This window comes from Aquarana catesbeiana, linkage group LG10 (assembly GCF_042186555.1).
Source record: "Aquarana catesbeiana isolate 2022-GZ linkage group LG10, ASM4218655v1, whole genome shotgun sequence".
NCBI classification, from domain to species: domain Eukaryota; kingdom Metazoa; phylum Chordata; class Amphibia; order Anura; family Ranidae; genus Aquarana; species Aquarana catesbeiana.
Window position 1 is genome coordinate 182,608,004 of NC_133333.1, and position 24,000 is coordinate 182,632,003.

The 24,000-nt window shown below is 40.8% G+C and overlaps 1 protein-coding gene across 9 annotated transcripts in view; it reads left to right on the plus strand.

Annotated features, from left to right (window-relative positions):
- The window catches only part of SAMD11 (sterile alpha motif domain containing 11), a 265,271-nt gene that overhangs the window by 170,571 nt on the left and 70,700 nt on the right, over positions 1-24,000 (plus strand). For all 9 annotated transcript variants that reach the window (XR_012236373.1, XM_073603041.1, XM_073603038.1 and 6 more), the window contains one exon: positions 3,944-4,053. Coding sequence is in view for 8 of the 9 variants with exons in the window: in XM_073603041.1 (XP_073459142.1) it covers positions 3,944-4,053 (110 nt within the window). In the remaining variant the exon portion in view is untranslated. The remainder of the gene's footprint in view (positions 1-3,943; positions 4,054-24,000) is intronic.

The following is a 24,000-nucleotide window of genomic DNA, read 5'->3' on the forward strand; positions in this document are numbered from 1 at the left end:
GTTCTTTAAAAGGAAGATATGTGTGTTTGTTTATTACAGGTACTTATGTAGCGCCATCAATTTACGCAGCACTTTACCCAAAGTCCCTAACTCACATTCATACATACACATACTGGTGTCAATTTAGACAGGAGCCAATGAACCTTCCAGCATGTCTTTGGAGTGTTGAGGAAACTGGGGTACCCAGAGGAAACCCACACAGGCAAAGGGAGACCATGCAAACTCCAGGCACGTAGTGCCATGATTGGGATTTGAGCCAACGACCCTAGTGCTGCCAGGCAGAAGTGCTAACTACTTAGCCACTGCGCTTGTTTTTAAAAGCTGGAGTGTGATGGGGGTGGGGTGAGAAAAGGAAACAATCAAGCCATTAAAGTTATTTTATCCCCCAGAAATCTGTAGCCAGACTAGCCAAAAAGATGATGAAGTGGAGACAGCCTGATCCAATTACTTCAGGGGTCTTATGAGCAGATAAGCCCTTTTGCAGTCACACTGCTGGGGGCCGCTGGCCATGGTGCTGGAGGGATTCTGAGTGCCAAATGGTGGGGGCTCAGCAGGGGGATAGGTGATTTAAAGGGTGCTGTTGGACTGTGGTGTAGCTCAAAAGGTCCATGCTCAGGGGGACCTAAGAACAGTTCTATACACAGTGCAGTTCGTCTTCACGCTTTCCATGCAGACCATGTGCTGTTTGTTGCCAAGGCAAAGATGGGGGTCTCAGATCATGTGAGTAACACTGTACCTTAAGAAGGGTATATTGTTGGCATTATATGTTTTGTTGTTTTAAATATTTCATTTAACATTCCTTAGCTAGGGAGTTTTGGATAACAGACCAAAGTGATCTTAGGATCCTAAAGACCATATATGTTCATTTCAGCAAAAGCTTCTCCACCTGCTCTCCAACAGCCAACCAGTGCATTTTAGAGACCAAAATGTATTTCTTTTGCTTTTAAATATTTTTTTTTTATTTTACTATTTGGCAAATATTTAATATGTTCTGTTAGTTATTATTGCTAAAGATTTTAATGACTAGCATTTTGAATGAAATATATTTCGGTCAGCACAGTGGTGTAGTGGGTAGCACTTTTGCCTAGCAGTAAGAAGGGTCGCTGGTTCAAATCCCAACCATGACACTACCTGCCTGGAGTTTGCATGTTCTCCCTGTGCCTGCGTGGGTTTCCTCCAGGTACTCTGGTTTCCTCCCACACTTCAAAGACATGCTGGTAGGTTAATTGGGTCCTGTCTAAATTGTCCCTAGTATGTGTGAATGTGAGTTAAGGACCTTAGATTGTAAGCTCCTTAAGGGTAGGGACTGATGTGAATGTACAATGTATATGTAAAGCGCTGTGTAAATTGATGGCGCTATACAAGTACCTGAAATAAATAATAGTTGGCTGGAAGAATTATTTTCCCCAATGCTACAGACTTCATGTAAAGAACTTCTTTTATGATTTCTTTCTGCGTATATCAGATGCTCAGCTTTAAGGAAATTGCCATCACTGTATTTGCCTGACAGACCTGTAATGGAAGCAGCCATATTCCATCCTCCACAGCCCCATACTAGTTCTAGGGCAGTGAAGCCTTTGTTGAGCTTTGGCTCCGCTAACTAGGATGAAAATGGGCTCAGAGAAGGTTCCAGCACCTGGAGGCTTCCCATTAAAACTCAAAATTGTATTTTTGTCAATGTGTCTTAATAATAAATCACAACAAGTGGTTTGCCTAAATTATACGGTAAAGATACTGAGACTGATCTAGCTTTGCACATGCAATGCAAGACTATTCTGAGTTCAACATACCTGAGTCAGCATTCAAACAATAATGTTCTTCCACAACCATCAGCACATTGGTCAGTGTAGGCTCAGCTCACTTATCTGTTGTAGAATATGGTTGTGCTTTTTACCATGAACACTTGGCAGCTAGAAAACGACAAACTACGAAGAGGATGAGACACCGCTCCCTGCGCCCCTTATCATGAAATATTATATGTGTAATTATTGGAAGGGGAATGATTCTCCTTGTCATGCATGATAACCCCATAGAAATAATAATGATTTAGCACTCTCAATACAGCGATCTCAGAGCAATAGACAGAAGTTGTTCGTTGCCGGTTTTAATTGGTGCTCATTAAATTTACTTCCCATCTTCAACCATGCTGGGATTACGAGGTTTTGGCTGCACACATGTGGCAGGGAGGAGCTTTAAATGACAGTAGATATCACTACGTTGTGTCAGCATATACCTATCCATAACAGCGTAACAATTGAATATGCCATGTATGTTTTCATAGCAGTGGCTATGGTAGAGGTATGGCTATGGTAGTGACTATGGTGGAGGTTATTTTGTCATACAGAATTGTACTATGTTCTTATACAGTATGTACTATAACTTTGTGTTTACTGGTGTGTATGCAGTATACATATATTTTCAACTAGATGTCAATTAAAATATACACGTCTGCATCGTACTAAAATGTATATAAATGAAAAGTAAATTCTGGTAAATCTTAGCATGGCTTGTTGAGTCGAAGGCTTAATCAGAAAATCATTTATCAGTAAAATAACCTGGAAGTTTTATTATTAATATAATTTGTCCATTGAGTGTGAGCAATAAATTCAGGCAGCAGCCATCATACTATTTATGTATTTATTTTAGTAATTTATATATCAGTAGCATATACTACTGTTTTATAGAAGGTGGTGTTGCAGTCATCCTAGGTCAAGCTGTAGTGACAGTCTAATGGCTCTACAGAAGTTGTACAATTACAGTGACTGTCCTAAGCAGCCCATAGATGATACAGTTTTTTTCATTCAACCGCCAAGCTATTGTATTCTGACAACAGGGAGATTTCCCCACTGTCAGAATACACTGATCAGCGTTGCAGGCTATAGCCTGCAGCACTGATCGAGTGGACATTTTCCAAAAGGGCGGCTGAACAGAAGTTGATTGGTAGATCGACTTCTATACAACATCTCTTCCCATATATGGATGGCCACCTTTGGGCTCCATATCTAGACTCTCTGTGCTTTAAAATGAAAGTTGACCAAGGCATTTGCTTGCATTGATATAGCAGTCTCCATTCACAAATCTTCCCATATGGAAAGTGGAGCATTAGATATAACTTGGGTCTTTTTACCTAAATACTGGATGAGCTTGGGAATCCTATCCTTGTGTCTAGTCCATTAAATGGAAACCAGTTAGCCTGGGTTCACACATATGAAAATTGGATGCAGGTTTCTCCACATCCAATTCACATGACAAGAGAGTGTGACCAGCTCTCAATGTAGCCGGTTCACACAGCTCTGGGGCGGCCACGGCCCACATTTATAAAGGGTCCTGTGCGTCTTTGTTTCTGATTCAGGTGCAAATTCAGGCAAAAAACTCAGTGAACAGGGACACACCGGACCCCTGCTGTAAAGCGCGACCGCACATATGTGAGCTCAGCCTAAATGTAGGAGGGTTTTTTTAGATAGCCGGAAGAAAATAGAGCAGACAACCCGCACAAACAAGTGAACACATTTAAAATGTACATGTTCGGTAACAGATTCCCTACACAAAGATGTAATAAATTAGTCGGAGTTCTACATTAATTTTGGATTCCTAACCAATTGCCATTGAACTCCATTTAAAATGAATACTTTTATGTCTGAACCATGGGCTGTATAGTTTTGCATTGGTTGGGGAATGCCTTTTATGAAATATCCATATTATATACCCCATGCCAGTCTTTGTTAGTTTTTATCGTTGACTGACCTATAGAAGTTTTCTTGGCCACTATATGCAACACAAGACTTTCTGTTTATGAAACCAATATGACAACTTTTTATTCAAAGGCTTGAATGTAGCAATGATATACCCATTAAATGTTCACATACTGTATACGAATATATGTCTCCTACATGTAATAAATTAAGACCATGATTCTTGTTAATTTCCCCTTCTTTTATTGCAGCCGTGAGAGTGACCTATCCAGCATCATCTCCAGCCTTCATCAAACCCACCAATTCGTAATGCCTGAGAACCAGAGTAAAAGAAGCAGTCATCAGCTCAGCTTTACAGCAGGTAAGAGTTCCTGCCTGGTATAGCTTTGTTACTTCAAAGCTATTGAATTTAGTGTTTGTAAAGAAATGTTGCTATAAGCACTTGGATTTCAGAGACCGATTCTAGTTGTTACGCGTCTAGTGCATGCTAAATGTTAGAGTGGGAACTGTGCCCAAAAAAAGGCAAGCAGAGGAAAACAAAAAGTGAATTACCAGCATTGGCAGTGGTCTCTCTGCAGATGATCTTTTCCCCATTACTGATTTACCATACCTTGTGTCTTTGTGTGAAGGTAGCCATGTTAATAGAGGAACAGAGTTTTCCTCATATCAGAGCTGCAGTAGATTTGGCATAGATCTACAGAATGAATGAAGCAGTAGCAAGGAAATCAGTGCACTGCTGTTCCTCAGGCACAGCTCCCTCTTCAGCAAAGACAACACTTATGCCGTGTACACACGAGCGGACACTTCGACAGCAGAGGTCCGACGGAACGAATCTGCAGGACAATTCGATTGATTGTGTGTGGGCTTCATCGGACCTTTGCTGTCGAAAAATCAGACGGACTTTAGAACATGTTTCAAATCTTTTCGACGGACTCGAGTCCGGTAGAAAAATCCGTTCGTCTGTATGCTAGGCCGACAAAAAACGACGCAAGGGCAACTATTGGCTACTGTCTATGAACTTCCCTATTCTAGTCCCTTCGTACGTCATCACGTTCAAACTAACAGTTCGTGTGTGGGCAAGTCCAGTCGTTCGAAAGTCCATAGTAACTCAGTCGAAAAGACCGTCGGACCTTTGATGCTGAAAAGTCCGCTCGTGTGTAAGCGGCATTAGCAGCACAGTAGTAATATTGTCACGTTTTACTCCAAATCTCGTAAGACTAGCAGTCAGATGCAGCAGTGCCTCTCACACAGAAATTCGATATTTAGGGTACTGCTTAGACACAATCAATAATTCTAGATGTTTCCCATCAGCCAATCTTTATGTTCTTAGATCAGCTCCATCTTCAGTGTACTTGTTTTTAACGGTTCCAGACAATTATTTTATTAAATCAATTAACTCCAAACATAAGAGTATATTCAAGAAAACTACAAAGAAGCTAGCATCTAGTGCTCTCTTTACTAAAAGTTCAGGCACAGCGCATTTGTGGCAGGCAATGGCTCAGAGGTGTAGAGCTGGGCTTAAAGTCTTTGTTATTTTTAACTAAAAAAAAAAAAACATGTTATACTTACCCACTCTGTTGCAGTGGTTTTGCAGAGCAGCCCAGAGCCTCCTCTTCTTGGGTCCCTCTTCCATGATTCTAGCCCCTCCCTCTTGTTGAGTGCACCCACAGCTAACAGATTGCTATGGGGGCACCAGAGCCAAGCCACAGCTCTCTGTGTGCATTCAGGCACGGAGCCGTGGCCTGGCCCCACCCCATTTCTCTCCTCATTGGCTCACTGATTTTGATTGACAGCAGCAGGAGACAATGGCACCATGCTGCTGTCTTAGCCAATGAGGAGGGGAGTCCCGGGCAGCCAAGGCACTCCTGCAACATCGCTGGACCTAGATGGACCTCAGGTAAGTACTAGGGGGCTGAGGGGGGCTGCTGCATGCAGAAGGCTTTTTATCCCAATGCATAGAATGCATGGAAACCTTTCTGCCTTTACAACCATTTTAATGCTGTAGTGGTAGTGATTGACTAACCAGGATCCAATGCAGCAAAAGGTGGGCATGGGTGCAAAAAAATGTTTACTTAGAAGTCGTTTCCACCATAGACAGTGAAATTATCACAGTTTGTTTTCAATGGGAAGAAAAGGCCAAACCTTGTCTTGTGTTAGCGGTACAATATAATGTAGGGTCATATGTACTATAAGCATAGCAGAGAGACAGGACAGTGAATGCTATATACCCTTATTCACTAGTAGTTTATAGGCTGTGAAATATTGAGGATCCAGGCACATCTGCTTGTTCCAGTAATGCGTGAAAAACGCGCCTCATGCTTGTGGTACCATTAGCTGTTAATGGCACACCAAACACTGCTAAACACCCAATAAAAATGGCGCAAACCGGAATGCGGCATAATGCTCCATGAGCTACTTTGTTGCATGTAGGACAGCCCGTTCAAGTGAATGGGCTACTCTATGCTTACATGCGGAAAAACACACGAAGACATTTGTTCAAAATGCTGGTGTAAATGGGGACTAAAGTTTAGCGGTCAACAACTTCTTTTTTTTTTTTTTTTTTTTTTTTTTTAAATGCTACTGAATGTTTAAACAGCCACCTTTTTTAAACAATTGTGTTCCATTGGGCAGATTTCCCTTAACTTACTTATTTGTAGACATAACAAGAAGTAAGAAATGGTCTCTCCAAAGTGAGGGAAACTCCCTTCTAGACGGATGGTATTGGAACATGTAACCCCATTGGAGGAATTTTGCTCTATTACTGTTATCTGGTAAAAAGCTAACATTTTGTAAAGTTTTCCCTCTTTTAGTCCCAGTAACACTGGTCACCAGGACAAAAAAGAGGGACTCCCCAATGCAAACTGAGTTATAACTCCTCATCACTATATCCAAAATGAAAAAGAAAGCTTTGGCTTTAGATACACTTCAAAGATCCAAAGTACATGACAATATAAAAAGGAGGTGAGACAAAAAAAGACAAAGATGGGAACACTCAGAGGGACGTATCTATTAAACACAACTTTAAGTTTCTCTGGACCCCAGCCAGAGACCTTCTGATATCATTGTGTGAAACTGCATTAGTAAGAAGGTGTTCTGTACAAAGTCATAAGGATAATGGAATTTAAACTATAGCTCATCGTTGTGTACAGATAATCTCTACATGCCCAGTGGGTAGACATTGTCACCTTGAGTCACTCTGTTCCCAGAGCCAGGCTCAGATCTTACTTTATTTTTGAACCCCACTTTGCAGGATCTCACATCCCTGTCCTGGTGTCAAGGCAGCCTGACCTCATTTAAACTGCTGAGGCTGCAGCTTCTGTGTGATAGATTGATGTAATTAATACACACTCAATATTAACCATTCCGTCCACCTCCCAGTAGAAGCCGCTTCAGGTGAACACTGCTGCTGAGATTTATCTGTACATTTGTCAATATTGCTCGATGCTCAGTTGAAACGGTAGAGTAGGATGTCCTCTAGCTGAATTATGGTTTGAGAATGAATATTATTGCAACACATCTCCAACTTCCAAACTACTACACCTTTATCTACAGCTTTATATGGTTTTAAAGTGACATTAATTCTATGTTTAAACAATCTATTCAAGTATGTATTTTTAATTAAAAAAGTACCTTATATTGCTTCCAGCCTCCCTCAGATTCCTTCTATAATAAAAAGAAACTATATCTGCAAAAATTGTATGTCTGTCCATCCAGTCCTGAGATTTACACAGCTCTGCCATAAGAAAAAACATATCTAGCAGGGGAAGAGACCTGATTTCTCTGCTGCAGTCCAGTAGCATTTACAGGTCTTCCCTTCCCTGCCCTGTGGCTGGACAGTAAAGTGAAAAGCAGCAGATGGATGAGCTTATCTCTCGGTCAGTCAGCGCTCTCCTTCTTTTAGCCTGTCCTTGCACTACAGTACACATGATTGGCTATCTATGTTGTTTCTTCTTCACCTATTTTGAGCTGTGCTTAACAGCCCTCGTTCCTCTCTGGTGCCAGCACCTTCTGTTGGATGCCAGTCTTCGCCCTTTTTCATTGGCCAGGGCAGGACAACGTCACTTCTGTGCATGTGCAGGAGTCAGTCATCCCGCAACACAGGAACAGTGACAGTGACATAAGCTGAGCTGCACATTCGCAGCTCGGTTTATGCGCTGGAGAAGACAGCAGGCACATAGGTGTATTTTATATTTTATTGCAGAAGAGACCTTGCATGTCTCTTTTGCAATAAAAAGAGCCCGCCTTTTAGTTCAGCTTTAACCCTTACAACCCCACACATTTAGATATTTATTGGTCTGAAATATGACCTATGTAAAATCCTTACAGTCTGCACAGAGTACAATCTACACATAGGTCCTATGGCATGATCTCTCAATTGAAAAATAGGTTCTGTTGCTGGGAAATAAGATTATTTTTTAATGCAATTTTTTTATTTTTCATATAGTCATATGGAAACCATTTAAAACTGCTGTGTTGCTTTTCTAGTTTTCCACTTTCTTTGTTGGCAACCGCCACTAGCAGTGTATAGGTTGACATGCAGGAATCGTTCAGATACTGACAGTCTAGATGTGGGAGTTCAAGCATGCGCTGCATTTTTTTTTCTTTTTTCCTATATTGGTTCTCTCCGGATAGCTTCACAAAGTCGCGCAGAGGTCTCAAGCCCAGATATCCGTGTGACATTAGGGCTATATGGAGCGGGCATGAAAGCTGTGAGATTTTAGTGGGGGAAGGGAGCAAGGCCAGAGGGAAGCAAGAGAAGCAGCACAAGCTGATAACATCTAATTGCTATATTGATCTGTCTTGGAGCCAGTATGAGAGCCGGAGGGTGATTGAGATGTGTATACCCTTCCTATTCAGATGCCAGGGACTGGCTGATATTATTTATTTACCACCGACACAGCTAAAAAGAACAAAGCCGAATCGCTGACGCTCCTCATCGGTTCTGCAGAGCTTACAATTTATTAGAATTTCTCCGTGCTGAGATTGAAGACTCTTAAGCATGTCATGAGAAAAATTAATGGGCTGCTGCTCTGTTTTAAAAAGCTACCTTGTGAGTCACCAGCCCAGAACAGGTATACTGATCGAGTTCTCCTACTACTGGCTTAGTCTCAGTTCAAAAAAGTTTTTGAAGGTCACCTGAAAGGTTCCCCCATTGGATTGTGCTTTCCACCATGTTGACTCCAGACCCACCTCACTTCTCCCTGGAAGGGATAGCCACCTATCTGTCATCTTGGAGGGACTCCCCCATATTATGTCACACTTCTTCTGGCCCGAAGCCCACCCACTCACTATTCCTGACCAGTCCAACTGCATTTTAACACTGTACTGCAGAACTCCGCTACATTTACCAGTAGATCTTTCTTGCTTGACAGCAGTCAATGACATGACATCCTGACAGAAGTCTCCAGTGTGGAACACTATACTTCCATTAGACGATTTCCTGACCATAAGCTCTTCTAGGTGTTAGTCTCTTTCACGGGTGGTTCCTTCACACACACATAGGGGGTGTTCCTCACTTAGGCCCCGAGGCCATTCTGAAACAAGCCAGAGGACTTGTTAGATGAAGGTCAGGGGTGGCATGGTTTCTCCATCTCCCCTATGTGTCCTCCTCTGGTCACCCAACAATTTTGGCCTTCTGTTTCTCCTCCCCCAGTTCTCTAAGATCCTTATGCAGCTGGGAACAGAGGGTATGTGATCACTTATAAAAAAAAGTATTTATAATGTGTTTTTATGTATACACAATTGTTTTGCTTTTCATTTCTTTTTTAAACTAAATTTAAGTTGTTTTACAATGTGAGGGTTCACATATATTTTAAACATTTATTTAAATCTGGACTCGTGTTTCTGATTGATAGATAGATAAATAGATAGAGATAAGATGACCATCAGAAGATTTAACTAGATAGATAGAGATAAGATTACCATCAGAAGATTTAACTAACAATTGTTATTTAAAATGATCTTGCGCTGATTAAACTGCTCTAGGAGCCTATATAGCTGTTCTGCTGAGCACTTGCATCCCCATATGGTAGGAAGCATCCCTCTCCAAACGATGAATGAAATACTCACTGCAAGCACTGAAAAAATGCCCATCATAGTAATGTTCCGATAATGAGATGAAGGAGGTCTGCAAGAGCTGCTGACCACAGTTGACAGAGAAATATACTGCTATTTGGAGATTTTGGGGTGCTCCACAGAGTAGCAGATCTGAGGTGTAGGCACCTGGAGGATTCTGCAGAACAAGTATCAGGTTAGTTAGAATACCCCATCCCCCTCCCCTATGGTTTATATTAAAATGATTCTAGCATAATTATTCATAGTTATCATTTACGGTAATGTGGTCATATATAATCCAATAGAGTTTACCACTAAAGGTTGAAATGATTTATTCAAATTAAATAGGCCTCTTTAATGTTGTAGTGGGACAAAAGCAGTAGAACAAAAGTTATTCTGAAATGTATATAAGGTTATGGTATTTGTATACAGGGCTTTTTTTCAGCAGGAACTAGGGGGAACTCAGTTCCACCACCTCTGGCTCAGGTCTTCTGCTCCCTGCTCACCACTATCACCTGGTAACACAGAAGTCCAGCTTCTGTGTTTACAAGTAATACCTTATCTTCCAGTGGCTCCCACAGGTCAGATCTCCTGCACAGATCCCACAGAGTGCTGGACAGGGACAAGGGAAATACAGAACAGGTGCCCAGGGTTAAGTGCAGTCATGGGCGGGAGAGGGTGCGTGGTAGGCTGCAACCTCTGTGGTCTCCATTTTTTCCCTGGTGACCAGTTGTTGATGCTCCTACTGCATGATCTCCCTTGCTTCAGCTTAATATTGCAACAAACCTAAGGCATGTGGTAGATGGTGGAGCTTTTAAGGAGGGGGAAAAGATGAGGGCAGTGGAGGGATGGGTTGTTTGCAGAGGGAGGAGCTACTATTTGATGACATTTGGCAGGTATGTGTGTGTGGTGGGCATGGTTGAGTTCCTGTACCTATTTTCTGAGAAAAAAAGCCCTGTTTGTATATATAGAATCCAATATTGGAATCTAAATGTTCAGTCAGTGATTTGATTAAATTACTTTGGGATTTTTCAGGAGAAAATAGAACAAAATCAATAGAATGGAAGCTAGCAAAATGTTTTCGGTACAAGATTGGTAATTTCTTACATCTGGAGGCCTATGGTATTTATATAACCTTGTCAAACTGCAATTCTTACCAAAATATCCCAACATACTTGCATTTGACCTGTAAGCCTTAAAGTCCTAAGTTTTAGAACATCATCGTAAATTAATTACATTTTCAAAATTACTGCACACCTCTATATGCACCGAAAGTTTCTATACGTTGTAATCACTAAAAGTCTAGGACTGTTTTACTTGAGAGGTCTTAAAAATTTGTTTGGGGTCAGAGTATCAGATATACTATTCAGTTATGGATTTTAGTGGAAACTCTATATTTTTGGGATTCATGAACAATGACATAGTGGGACCCAGAAGATTTTCACACTGACTCTAAGCACTGTCTCTTCTAAAAGATTGCGCAGTCCTGTCACAGGTAGCAGAAGATAGATAAGGCAGTTGGTTCTTAATATGACTTAAGCATCTGTGACTATAGATAATACCTAGATGGCTTTAATTCAGGATTTGCTTGATGTCCTTTATTATCTTCTAGGGTACAAGATTACAATAACTACCTTTTTAGAATGGTTATGGTGTGACATCTTATAAAGGTTCATAAAAAAAAAAGTTGGACAGAGTAGATAGAAAGAAAAGAGATTAATTTAACGTGATAATTAAATTCTTACTTACTCTGTGTAATGGTTTTGCATAGAGCACCCCTGATTCTTCTCTTCTGGGGTCCCTTGCTCCCCTGCTGGCACTCTGGGCTCCTCTTCTTCTCTGTCTGTCACCATAGGAACCTGCCTGATAAAAAAAATAAAAAAAATATTCAGCCCTTATAAACACGTTTAGTGCTCACTTACTGTATATGGAAGTGAGTTTTATAGAATGTTTGTTTTTCTTTTTTTAGGTTACTTCTGTGAAGTTTGAATCAACGTGGATAAAGAACACTAATGCCATGTACACACGACTGGACTTTCCGGCAGAAACGGTCCGACGGAATCATTCCGTCGGACATTCTGATCGTGTGTGGGCTTCATCAGACTTTTTCTTTCTAAAATTCTGACGGACCTAGAAATAGAACATGTTTCAAATCTTTCCGACGGACTCAATTCCTATCGGGAAAACAGTTCGTCTATATGCTAGTCCGACGAACCAAAAACGACGCAAGGGCAGCTATTGGCTACTGGCTATTGAACTTCCTTTTTCTAGTCCCATTGTACGTCATCTAAACGAACGGACTTTGTTGTGATCGTGTGTAGGCAAGTCCGTTTCAGTGGAACTCCATTGCAACTCCGTCAGAAAGACCGTCAGAGTCTACTCTGATGGAAAGTCCGGACGTGTGTACGCGGCATAAAAGTATTTTTCTGTATGAAAGGAAGCTGTTTATATAAAAGGGTTTAGCTGTTTGGCCTTTAGATTCCTAGGAGTTGTTTTCCACTGTACTCTTTTGGACACTCACTGCTGATTGGGGGATGCTTCCCCACTCTGAAACGTGACAATTGGCAAGGTGCTAGTGCAATGGAAATCCATCTTTAGAGACCTGCTTCTTTTCATTGTGGGAAGTGAGCTTGGGCTGCATTGCACTAAAGAAGGTCAAGTAGCTCCAAGTTATGCTGCCCTTGGAGCTGTTTAGCAGCTTTGCTGTAACAGCTGAGCCTGTGAACAGGTTTTACATTTTCTGTCTGAAGTCGGAAAACCCCTAACGAAACTAAAGATTGGATTGCTGTATTTTTTTTTTTTTTTTTGTATTAAAGAAGAGTTTTATTCTTATTTTTAATGTAAAGGCAGAAGACTTCCTTTAATCGATAAGTGCATTCAACTTTGATATTACAGGTCTTAGCAGATGCTGATTGATTATAGTACTCATGTACTGATTGGCTAGACACACCACCAGTGAGATCTTTGTTCTAATATTTGTTAAGAGCCTAAAATATTCCTTATTACAGATATGTAAAAGAATCATTGACTCCCAACAAACCATTTTTTTGTAAATTGTTTATAGAGAATCAGAATATTGTACATAGAATGAAAATGACCAGAGTGTGTTACCATGGTGCACAAATCAAGGATATGGGAAAACTACATATCGTACTGCAAGCCAGACAGTTCAGTGCATCACAAGTATGGTGTTCCATTATAGTTGGAACTTTTAATGCCATCATTTGAGAGGGGATATCCCTTTTACTGTTCAGATGTTTTGTTGTTAACACTATTATCCAGAGTGCAATAACTCCGAGTTTTGTTTTTAAGCCGGCCATAGATGATACAATTTTCTTTCCTGCAACCATGGGGACAATTCCTCCAATGGAGCTATTGTGTTCTCCTGGTGGGGGTTGTTTCAGGAGAACACAGTGATTGCGAGTTGCAATAATGGCATACTAAAAATCTTACATACTGGATGTACCCAAGACGATCGGTGGATCAACTTGGGTACAATCAGCCTGCCCATACATGGTTCATTCCTCAGCTGATCCCTGCTGAACCAGCCGAGATTCAAACCATGTATGGCTGGCTTTAGTGTTACAGTTTGGGCAGTCTGTAGGTTGAGGATAAATGGTTTTTCAGTGGGGAAAGGAGATAAGAGAAGGAGCAGAAGCTAAGTATCAGAATGGAGGGGCCAAGGAGAATGAAGATTTCAGGGAGAAAGTAAAGCAAAAAAAATAGAAGGGGATAGGATGTAAGGAGGGGGGTGGAGCCCAGGTGCAGAGTAGAGAATATGTGTGCCTCCCAGGCCTGGCAGATGAAGAGAGCTGGAAGTTTTAGTTATTGGCATGCATAGGGATCTCTCCTTCATTTGAGAGAGTGAAATCAATTCAGTTAAACCATGTTTTACAGTATATTTATTGAAACAAGAAAGATCTTTCATTCATTGTATTTCCTCTACTCTGTACAACCACAGACACTGAAGGGTGGGAGTTCTCCATCTTCTGGGGATACAGGTATTGTTGACTTGAAAAGTTGTCTGAGAATAGGTTTCTGATATGTTTTCGTAGGGATGGAAGTGTTGTGTAGAAGGAATGGATAAGGGTCTCCTGTTAGTAGAAAGTTAGAACATTTTTGTGATATGTTTTGAACTTCCAGTTAGAAGGACCTTTGTTTTGGGCAGGACCGAAACACATATACAGAGGAAACTTTTTCTGTGCCACATCTCTAACAACGATCCGAGACATTTTCATAATTATGGAGAACAGTACAGAGTCATGTACCAACAAGCCAATTTAACAATACAGATAGCAGAGAATAACCAAAATAAGTAAATTGGTCTTGTATTAGAGAGTTTTATATCAGCCTTCACCCACTAGACTTGTTTCAAAAGTCTGAAAAACATATTCTTATAAATAGACCATGTCTAGTTCTAGATGACTAAAATATGTTTGGGCAGTATTGTTAATGTTTGGGGTTCTAGATCATGCCATTTTCTCTATCGGGAGAAGTGAAAGTACCAAAAAGTGTATGAGCATGCAGTGTCCTGGATAGCCCAATATGCCCAACAAAGTGAGGATCTATAGAACGTTGGATCTTCTTTCACTGCAGACTGCAACAGGTTAGCCTACATGTTTACACAAACTGAAGTCCTTGCTATAATTACAGTTGGAGCACCAAGGACTACAAAGATATATTTGCAGTCACTGATAGTTCTACAGTCCACACCAACATACAGCTAATGTTACTGATGCTTTTATACGTCCAATGTGCATGAGGCCATATAATCGAAGGCTCGAGTCCTGGGCTTTTTCTTGAGCTTTGTTCACAGCTTGGTGTCTAGAGCCCAAGTGGCAATGCTGTGCTCAAACGTGTTTACCAGATGTGGCATGGGTAGGAATAACTGGCGCTCTTTTTCTTCTGACAAGAAGTTAGCTATTCTAATTGGTTCTTCAGACTTCTATACAATTTTATGTGTTAAGCTGGCCACACGTGATTCATTTTTTTCATTCAATCAGCCTGTTGATTCTCTCATCCACACATTTAATGTGGGGGGATCTTTCCTGACTTTGTATTCTGACAGCAGGGTGCCTTCCCCAGTGTCAGTATACAATGAACAATGTTGCTGGCTATAGCCGGCGGCACTGATCATTCAGGAAAAGGCAGACTGACTGGTTGTACAGAAGTCGAACGATAGTTCAACTTTTGTACAACAAGCCTGCCCCATACATGGATCGAAATGGGACTGATTGAATTTCGATCCATGTGTGGCCAGCTAAAAGCTCTAAGGTAATTCCAGCCTGAAGTAGGCTGGGTTTTTCTTCTGCTTTCCTCTGTGCTGAGGATGTAGTAGATATCACCAGGGAAAAGTTGTGTGAGCAGTTTGCCTGTTATCTTTAGGAAGGATGAGATTAGCAGGTGATAAGACTCTAGGTGCAGTGCTGGCTGGAGCTCAGAGGTTTTATCTAGAGAGAGGGATGAGCTGAGCACAAGGATCACTTTAATCTTAATTGGAGAAGACATACAAAAGGATGAGGCAGGCCGGGGCTTCCTGACATAGGCAGGCCAGAAAGCTGCAGGTTTGCACATTAAACACAGATTTAGAAGCTTCCTTAAGCGGCTCGAGGTGTCTCTGTAAACAAGCACAATCCTGACCATCCACTTTAGCTAATTTGCCCAGCCCAGAGGGGGAGAGAGATAGACATTGCACCTGCCCACCTCTGATAACACATGTCCTTTTTCTTATGGCTCTGTGTTTGCACACACCTGTCTCTTTAACCACGGCTCCATTGCATCCCGCACTGAGGAACTCTTGCCTTTCTGGTAATGTCCTGACTTGTACATGATGATAATGACGCATACGTTAGCTATGATTGTTTTATTGCAGTGATATTGTGTATAGAAGTGCTCCTGTGTGTGTATGTATATCTATCTGTATGTGTGTGTGTATGTGTATATATATATTTTTTTCTAATTCAATTTATTTTAAAGGTGTTTTTTTTTTTTTTATATATAGAAGTCCATGTTCAAATTATAGTAACCCAAGACAGCCAGCCAGAACTTCTTAATTATGAAGTAACGGTTCTGATCACTTCCTGTTGGGTTATTTTCCTGATGATTTCTATTTGTACTCTTACGCAAGCTCATAGACACCTGTATAGCTCTTGAGGATCAAGCACATGCTGGATTCTTTGTACTTTGGATTACTGATTTATATGGCACAGTTAATTGTTAATTTGATAAAAAAAATATAAAAATGTTGGTGTCCTTAAAGTCTTTGTCACATCCAGTTGGATCAGAATACCTATAAATAAGAATAGGGTAGAGCAGTGCTTTTAGAAATTGTAGGGCATTTATGTACAGTATGTTAGTGCTAGGAATTGTGTTGGATAATAGATTTAAACTTCTGCTCTTGCATCCTCCTGTTGTGTCATACATTTTATGGGACATAGCTACTCGCTCTCTAGCCTTTTAGTTTCTCTGCGACATTTGTGATTTTCTTATAAAAAAAAAAAAAGTTTTGTAGGCACAAGGCTACTTTTACAATAAATCCAATGTATTGATACCTCTTTATTAAAATAAAAGTACCTGACCATATTTAAAAATAGCGATGAAAATTAACTTGTACTGCTGCAAATATCTATCAGTCAGTTATTACTTCTGGAGTCTAAAGTGACAGGCACCATTTGATTGGTTGTTGAAGGAAGCACCCCAAACTTCCTTCCTCCAGTTAGCACAGTTAACTACATACAAAATGCCTGATGAGATCTGTAGCATTATAGTCCATGACCCACTGGGGGTTATTTACGAAAGGCAAATCCACTTTGCACTACAAGTGCAAACTACAAGTGCAAAGTGCACTGGAAATTGCACTGAAAGTGCACTTGGAAGTGCAGTCGCTGTAAATCTGAGGGGTAGATCTGAAATGAGGGGAAGCTCTGCTGATTTTATCATCCAATCATGTGAAAGCTAAAATGCTGTTTTTTATTTTCCTTGCATGTCCCCCTCGGATCTACAGCAACTGCACTTCCAGTGCAATTTCTCAAGTGCACTTTGCACTTGTAGTGCAAAGTGGATTTGACTTTAGGAAATAACCCCCAAAGTCTATGATATTTCTGCATTTTCATCCAGTGTATTTTTTAACAAAAGCACATCTCTCATAGAGAAACCTGTAAAACGCATTTTAAAAAAACATGCATTTTGAAAACCCTATGGGGTGTAATCAGTTCTTTGCTGGGGGATGATGTAAAACCTCATAATGTGTTCACACCAGCACATCTAATGGTGATACAGGATATCCTGGTCTCACCTGTGAGGCAGAACAGCCCAGCACAGCGTGTTTGTTTAATGCTGAATTAGGCGGCACATGACAACCCAGAGGACATTGTACACCATGTCATCATTTTATAGTGAGGGAGAGGAGGTGTGAGTGTTCCTTTTGCAATCCATTATTAATCTGTACCTAAATCTTTGCCAGAACAGGTTATAGAATACAGGTCCTGGGCATAGTGGCGCACATGTCCTACCTTTCCTATTTCAGTCTGTTCCTGCTGATGTTTCAAAATGTAAGCTCCTGACCTAAGTTTGAGATACAAGATGAATAGGATCTTGAACTTGGGATTCTTCCATCTAATAAATTCGACTTTCACACATCTACATTGTTGCTTGCTAAATGCTTTGCTTTTTCTAACTTTTTCTTAAAGTCCTAGAGGACAATTTGATGGAGACTCTGGGATCTTTCAGTCCCATACAGAATTAGATGGTCATTTAAAGAGGCCAGTAAATGTGATTGCATTGCGTTCAATACAGAAACCTGAGAGACTGGTAGAATATTTTAGGTATACTGTCTACCTAATTATAGGGATTTTTCTCACCCTGGTTTTTTGCAACTCTTATGCCCTGTACACACGATCGGACTTTCCGACGGAATATGTGCGATTGGAGCTTGTTGTCGGAAATTCCGAACGTGTGTGGGCTCCATCGGACTTTTTCCATTGGAATTTCCGACACAAAGTTTGAGAGCAGGCTATAAAATGTCTGAGAACAAAATCCGTTCGCGTAAATTCCGACCGTGTGTGGACAATTCCGATGCACAAAGTGCCACGCATGCTCAGAATAAATTAAGAGACGAAAGCTATTGGCTACTGCCCGTTTATAGTCCAGACGTACGTGTTTTACGTCACCGCGTTCAGAACGATCGGATTTTCCGACAACTTTGTGTGACCGTGTGTATGCAAAACAAGTTTGAGCCAACATCCGTCGGAAAAATCCATGGATTTTGTTGTCGGAATGTCCGATCAATGTCCGATCGTGTGTATAGGGCATTACTCTTATCCCCTTATTCTGGTGAAGACTACCTACATGGGTAGCCATGGTCAGTATAGAGAGCCAGGAATTAATGGTGGTTGCTGCTTGACCATATCATTTGTAAGATAACATGAAAGATCCAGAATCTCCCTGTTATTATTGAAGTCACAACTGACCCAAAACACATGTTGTTGATTAACACTGAAAATTCTCCCTTGCTCTTTGGCTGGATTGATCACAATGAGATTTTCAGAGGTGCTTGAAAATTTCTGTGACCATTTGCAAACACTTTATCATCAACAAGCACTGGCTGTTGTGGTCTGCAAGCCTCTACACAGTCAAAGGTATAGTAGGAAGAAGGCGAGACCTTTGTAAGCATTGCAGAAAGACATTGGCTATGTGGTCTGAGGGAGGAGTGCCCCTTTACACTGGTTTTATGAAATTACATATATGGGTTTTCACATAGGTGTTCTTGTTTTCTGCTCCTGAAACCGAGAATCCCAACTAAGAAGAAAATGGATTTGTGCTTCCTGGTGCAGGAACACAGTGAATTAATTGCTACCTTGCTGTCCATGTTTAAGCAAATCCAAGACCACTGGCATTATAAGGAATGTAGTGGTTAATATTTTGAAACCAAAAAAAGACAGACGCAGTGAATTTTTTTCCCCATTCCTCTCGTTAAAGTTAGATTGTTAGCTCTTTTGGCAGGTGATTGATTTTTTTTTTCCCCTTTGCTGCTATCCCTGTGCTTGATGAGATGGATGTGGCGCTTGGCTATCTGTGCAATCAGCATGACAGGAATGTCAGCTTCACCTGGCTCTGTGGATGCAGCTGCACGGCAGGGCGTGAAAAGCTCACCCCACTGCACACAGGAGAGAAGCGCTGAGACACGTTGACAAGGGGGAAGCTAGCTGTGAAAAAACAGAGGCAGAGTGAGTGATAAAACCAGACACTCACAGCATGGAAAGCGGAAGGCAAGGAGAGCTACAGAATGGATGCCTGTGACACATACTCTAATAAAGTGCGTTCTTAACACATTTTTACAGGATAAAGCGAATGAGCTGCTATAGGGATTTGTTTGGAAAATACAGTTAAGGGGTTTGTGGGACTGAGACCGTGTTAGGTACAGATAGTCGAATTAGTGCCAGTACTGACAGTCCCAGCCCTCTTGATGGAATGGATTAATACCAGTAGACCTCTCTGAATAAGACATTCTGATTGGCTATGTAGTTGCATCAATAGGGATTTGTCAGCTTTCAAGGTACTACTATTGCATATTTACCAATTGTTGTCCATGGTTGAATGGTGAACTCTGGGCACAACAAAAATATTTCCATCGTTCAAACAGTTATAAATTCTGCTTCCTAAAATGCACCACATCTAAGGTCTGGTAATCTGCAATATGTTCAGTTTAAGTTTAGATATAATTTAAAGATATATTCAATCTTTTTAAAAAAAGCAATAAATGCACCCAGAATAATGTGCATTTATTACTATTTTCCTGCAAAACAACTGTGGTCAGTGGATTGCATATGCAATATGCAGGCTTCCACAGGCTATTCCAGTCTCTGAACTTGTGCTCTACTGAGAACTTTGAATCCCTCTGCCATGGTGGCAGATGGGACTTGTAGTCTCTCCATTTACAGATCCACCCTGCAATTCAGGTAAGTAAAGGGACTTAAAGGAGTTGTAAATGCAGAAGGTTTTTTATCTTAATGCATTCTATGCATTAAGATAAAAAACCTTCTGTGTGTAGCAGCCTCCCCAGGACCCCCCAAATACCTACCTGAGCTCCTTCTCTCTCTAGCAATGTCCACGATCCCCTCAGCCATCCAGTACACATCCTCCTGATCGGCTGAGACAGCGCAGTAGGGCTATTGGCTCTCATGGCTGTCAGTCAAAGTCAGCCAATCAGGGGAGAGAGGGGCCAGGTCGTGGCTCCATGTCTGAATGGATACACGGAGCTCTGACTCAGATTGGGTGACCCCTGTAGCAAACTGCTGGCTGAGGGGCACTCCAAAGAGGGAGGGACCAGGAGCAGCAAAGAGGGACCCAAGAAGAGGAGGATCTGAGCTGCTCTGTGCAAAACCAACTGCACTGATGAGGTAAGTATAACATGTTATAATTTTTTTTTTTTTTTAAACAAGCCTCTACAATCGCTTTAAAGCTTATCGCATTCATCTGTGTACCTGACAAATACTATACATTCAATTTAATACTTAAATAATATTATCTGTAGTCAGTAAGCAAGACAAACAGATATACAGAGCTGAATAATCCCTAGAGAGTAATATGAGCTGTTCACAACTTTGGTTCTGCAGTCCAAGTTTACAGAAGGATGCCCCTGTTTGTTGCCATGAAGCCCAAATCCTGTACCTTGGGACAAAATGTGGCATGTGAAAAGTCCATCTTTATTTTGAAAATGATATTTTTTTGTATTGTATTTTTAACAGATCACAGATTTTATCAGCTATGTGTTGTATGGTATCGGGGCTTACCAGCTTGGGCGTTCAGAGCACAGAGGGACTGAGCCGCAGTTCTACTGTGTGCAGCACCTCTGTGTTTCTCTGAAGACCTCTTCAGGCAGATAACTGAAGAATAACTCATGTAAGTGTGTCAAAAATCTTGCTGGCATGTCTGTGTCTGTTCGTTTATGCCGCTGATTCTTCTCTTGCTCCCTCCAGTGGATCACATTGCCACCTTTATTCCGCAGCCTCCCTGGCCTCAGCCTGATTGTCAGTTGTGCTGTCTAGAGATGACAGGGTGAGAGGTAAACATCCACCTTTTTTGCCGTCGCTTTCTACTATTCAGCCACTTTACTCTGCTGTCATATTCCTGGCAACCTTTTACCCCTTTCTCACTGATGGACATGCTGGGCCCACGTTTACATTCTCAAGGATTAATTGAATGAACTAGTGTTAAGGTCTTTAAAATATGACAGTTCTGTGACCCTTGCAAGCAAGGTTGGTAGTTTTTCAAATATCATGACAATAGAATATCACAAGATGAGTAAAGGGTATGAGCTGGGATCATTGTGACAGTATTCCGTCCTTCCTGGTCTTGACTCTTGCAACCTGTCTTAATTATTTTTCTTGGTTCTGCTACATAGGTGTTTCTCTATAGTGATTTTGTAAATGTTTGCAATTTAAAAGAATAAAGCCAAGTGACCAAACCCTGTATGTTGGTATTGAATACAGATATAATCAATGGACACAGCAGCATTAAAACTATGAATAAAACGGCAAATTACATGAAAACAGAGGTCCGAATTGGTTATACTAAGATTTGGGTTATAACCCTTCTGATATACTTACAAGTCTGTAGACCTGATCCTAAAAGCGTCTCCCTGTGGCTTCCAGAAGCAGATTACCTTCTGCGCCTGTAGAATGATTAATATGTCCTTGCTCTCACATAACTGAAATACATTAAACTTTTATTGTTTTCCTTGGACCACATATATCAACACAAGTGTTCAAGATGTTGGTGGGGCATGTAGTTGAAGCAAATAAGTGTATGTGGATTTTCTACAGGGCCGGGCCTGTATACGGCTGTTGGGATGTCACACTCTGAGCCGTTGTCATGTTTTGCATATTCCATCCTTCAGATATGAGTATTCAATTGTACATGGAGCTTCATATACACGTGAATGTGTATATAGGCAATTGATCTGTATGCATGAACCATTTTCAACCCAACTGTGTATATGTATATTATAAGCGTATTTTTTAGTCTGTAAGAATCCATAGTACATATGCATGCACACAAGAGTTTGAATGAGTGTATAAATAAACTACAAATCATATTAAGGGCCCAAAAAAATGGTGTGGTATTTTGTGGGGCCTAAAAAATATAATGGTTCTTCCAGTAAAAGACATATCTAACCTTGGGATCTCAGAAGCATTGCAGCTCAAGGCTAGGAAACATCCCGATTAGCTGGCCTTATGCAAGCTAGTCTGAATAATTGATTTCACATCACTGAGATACATTTAAAACAATTGAATTTTTTTATAATTGTAACCAACTAGATTTCTGTTTTCATTTCTCTAGCACAGGCAAGCCAATTTCTGATGAGTGTTATGAATAACACCACAACTTTATATTTCCTCCAGGGCATACAGGTTTAGGCCTATACAGGCGGTACGAACAAGATAAGGACTGTAGGTTTGTTCTTAAATCACATTTTTTTGGAAGTCAGAACACTACATTTTTAAGTGTAACTCCAGCCTGTGCAATGATGAGGAATGTTCCAGGTGCTTCTGGGCATGCAGCTGTGTTATTTGGGGCTCTTATGGCCATGCAGTACTACAGCGTGGGATGTGTCCGGCACTGCGGGATGGCTGGTTGGCGGTATCTGGGACCAGCGTGGAGCGCAAATGGCCGGCAGTATTGTCACACCGACTCCGGTTGTAAGTAGGTGTCGTTCACAACTTGGATGTTCATAACTCAGGGACTGCCTGTACTACACATTTGTACAGGTCACCTATTCCTACAGTCTATTGAACACTATATAAAGTGTAACTAAAGCCAAAACTTTTTTCTTTTGCTTTATTAGAACACCTGTGAGTTTTTAATCGCTGTCTGTGCCTCCGTTAGGGAGATTGATCCGCTCTGTTTGTCCTCTTTACCGTCATCTGAAGTTAAAGGGGAAAAAAATCCCAAATTTTGGGTTCACATGAGAACAGTAAGTCCTCATGCACATGGACGTTTTTACAGCTGCTTTTTTGAGCTTTTTTTGCAGCTTAAAAAGGCCTGTCTATGTTAGTCTATGGCTTCATGCCCACCTAGGCGTTTTTGAGCTGCAAGTGGCATAGGCGTTTTTAAGCTGTAAAAAAAACCCAAGACCAGTGGGTTCTGAAAGACGTTTTTCAGCTGTAAAAACGCTCTAACGCTGAAACGCTCAAAAACGTCATTCACCAACGTTTTTTAGCGTTTTTGATCCATTGGAAAAAAAAAAAAAAAAATTTGAAAAAAAAAAAAAACGCTCAAAAACGCTAACGCGGAAAAACGCTCAAAAACACTAAAAAATGCTATTACCAAAACGCTGAAAAAAGTCACTGCTAAAATACTGGCGTTTTCATAACGTTATTTTAGCAGCCTGTGTGCATGAGGGCTAATAGAGGAGAAATCTTCCAATGGGGACATTGTTCTGGTGACCCTGGGATTCCCTCACTTTGGAGGGATTTCTCCCACTTCCTGGTTTAGCTATGGGACAGGAAGTGAAGGAAATCTCCCCTATAGGACACATATGGCAAAATAAAAATTGACAGTGGTTATAACCCACAATTACTCTATCCAAAATGACAAAGAAAAATTGCCCTTTACAATTTAAAAAAATCAGATTGTGATGTTTATTAATGAATGGGCTATAATGCTTTCATTCATTGCATTCAGCTTTAGGTCTATAATTTTAAATAGCTCAGTTCTCATTAGCATAGTTTTTACTTTTTAAGCCGCCCATAGATTATGTGATTTTCTTTCCTTCCACCATGAGTAGAAGGAAATACAATTGCTCAATTTCCCCATCAACACAAGCATTGTTGATGGGGGAATCTCTTCCGCAGCACTAGGAAGCATCCCCGTTGGCAGAATACAATGATTACCGTTAGCAGCTATAGCCGCAAGCAGAAATTACATTTAAAAAATCTGACAAGCTGGTTGTACCCAAATCGATCAATGAATTTACTTTGGTAAAACCAGGCTACCTAAAGATAGATCAAATCTTGCCTGGTCCCTGCTGAACCGGCCGAGATTCGATCCATCTATGGCAAGTTTTCTTCTTTTGTAGCATTGATTTCAACTGCTTTAGTGGTAACCTTATCATTTTTTAAGAAATATGGTGTTAATTGCCATGATCCCAACATTTCCATGGTTGCCTTGTTTTTCTATTGCTGGAGAATGTAGGTTATCTTGCTTAAAGGAGTTGTAAAGGCAGAAGGTTTTTTATCTTAATGCATAAGATAAA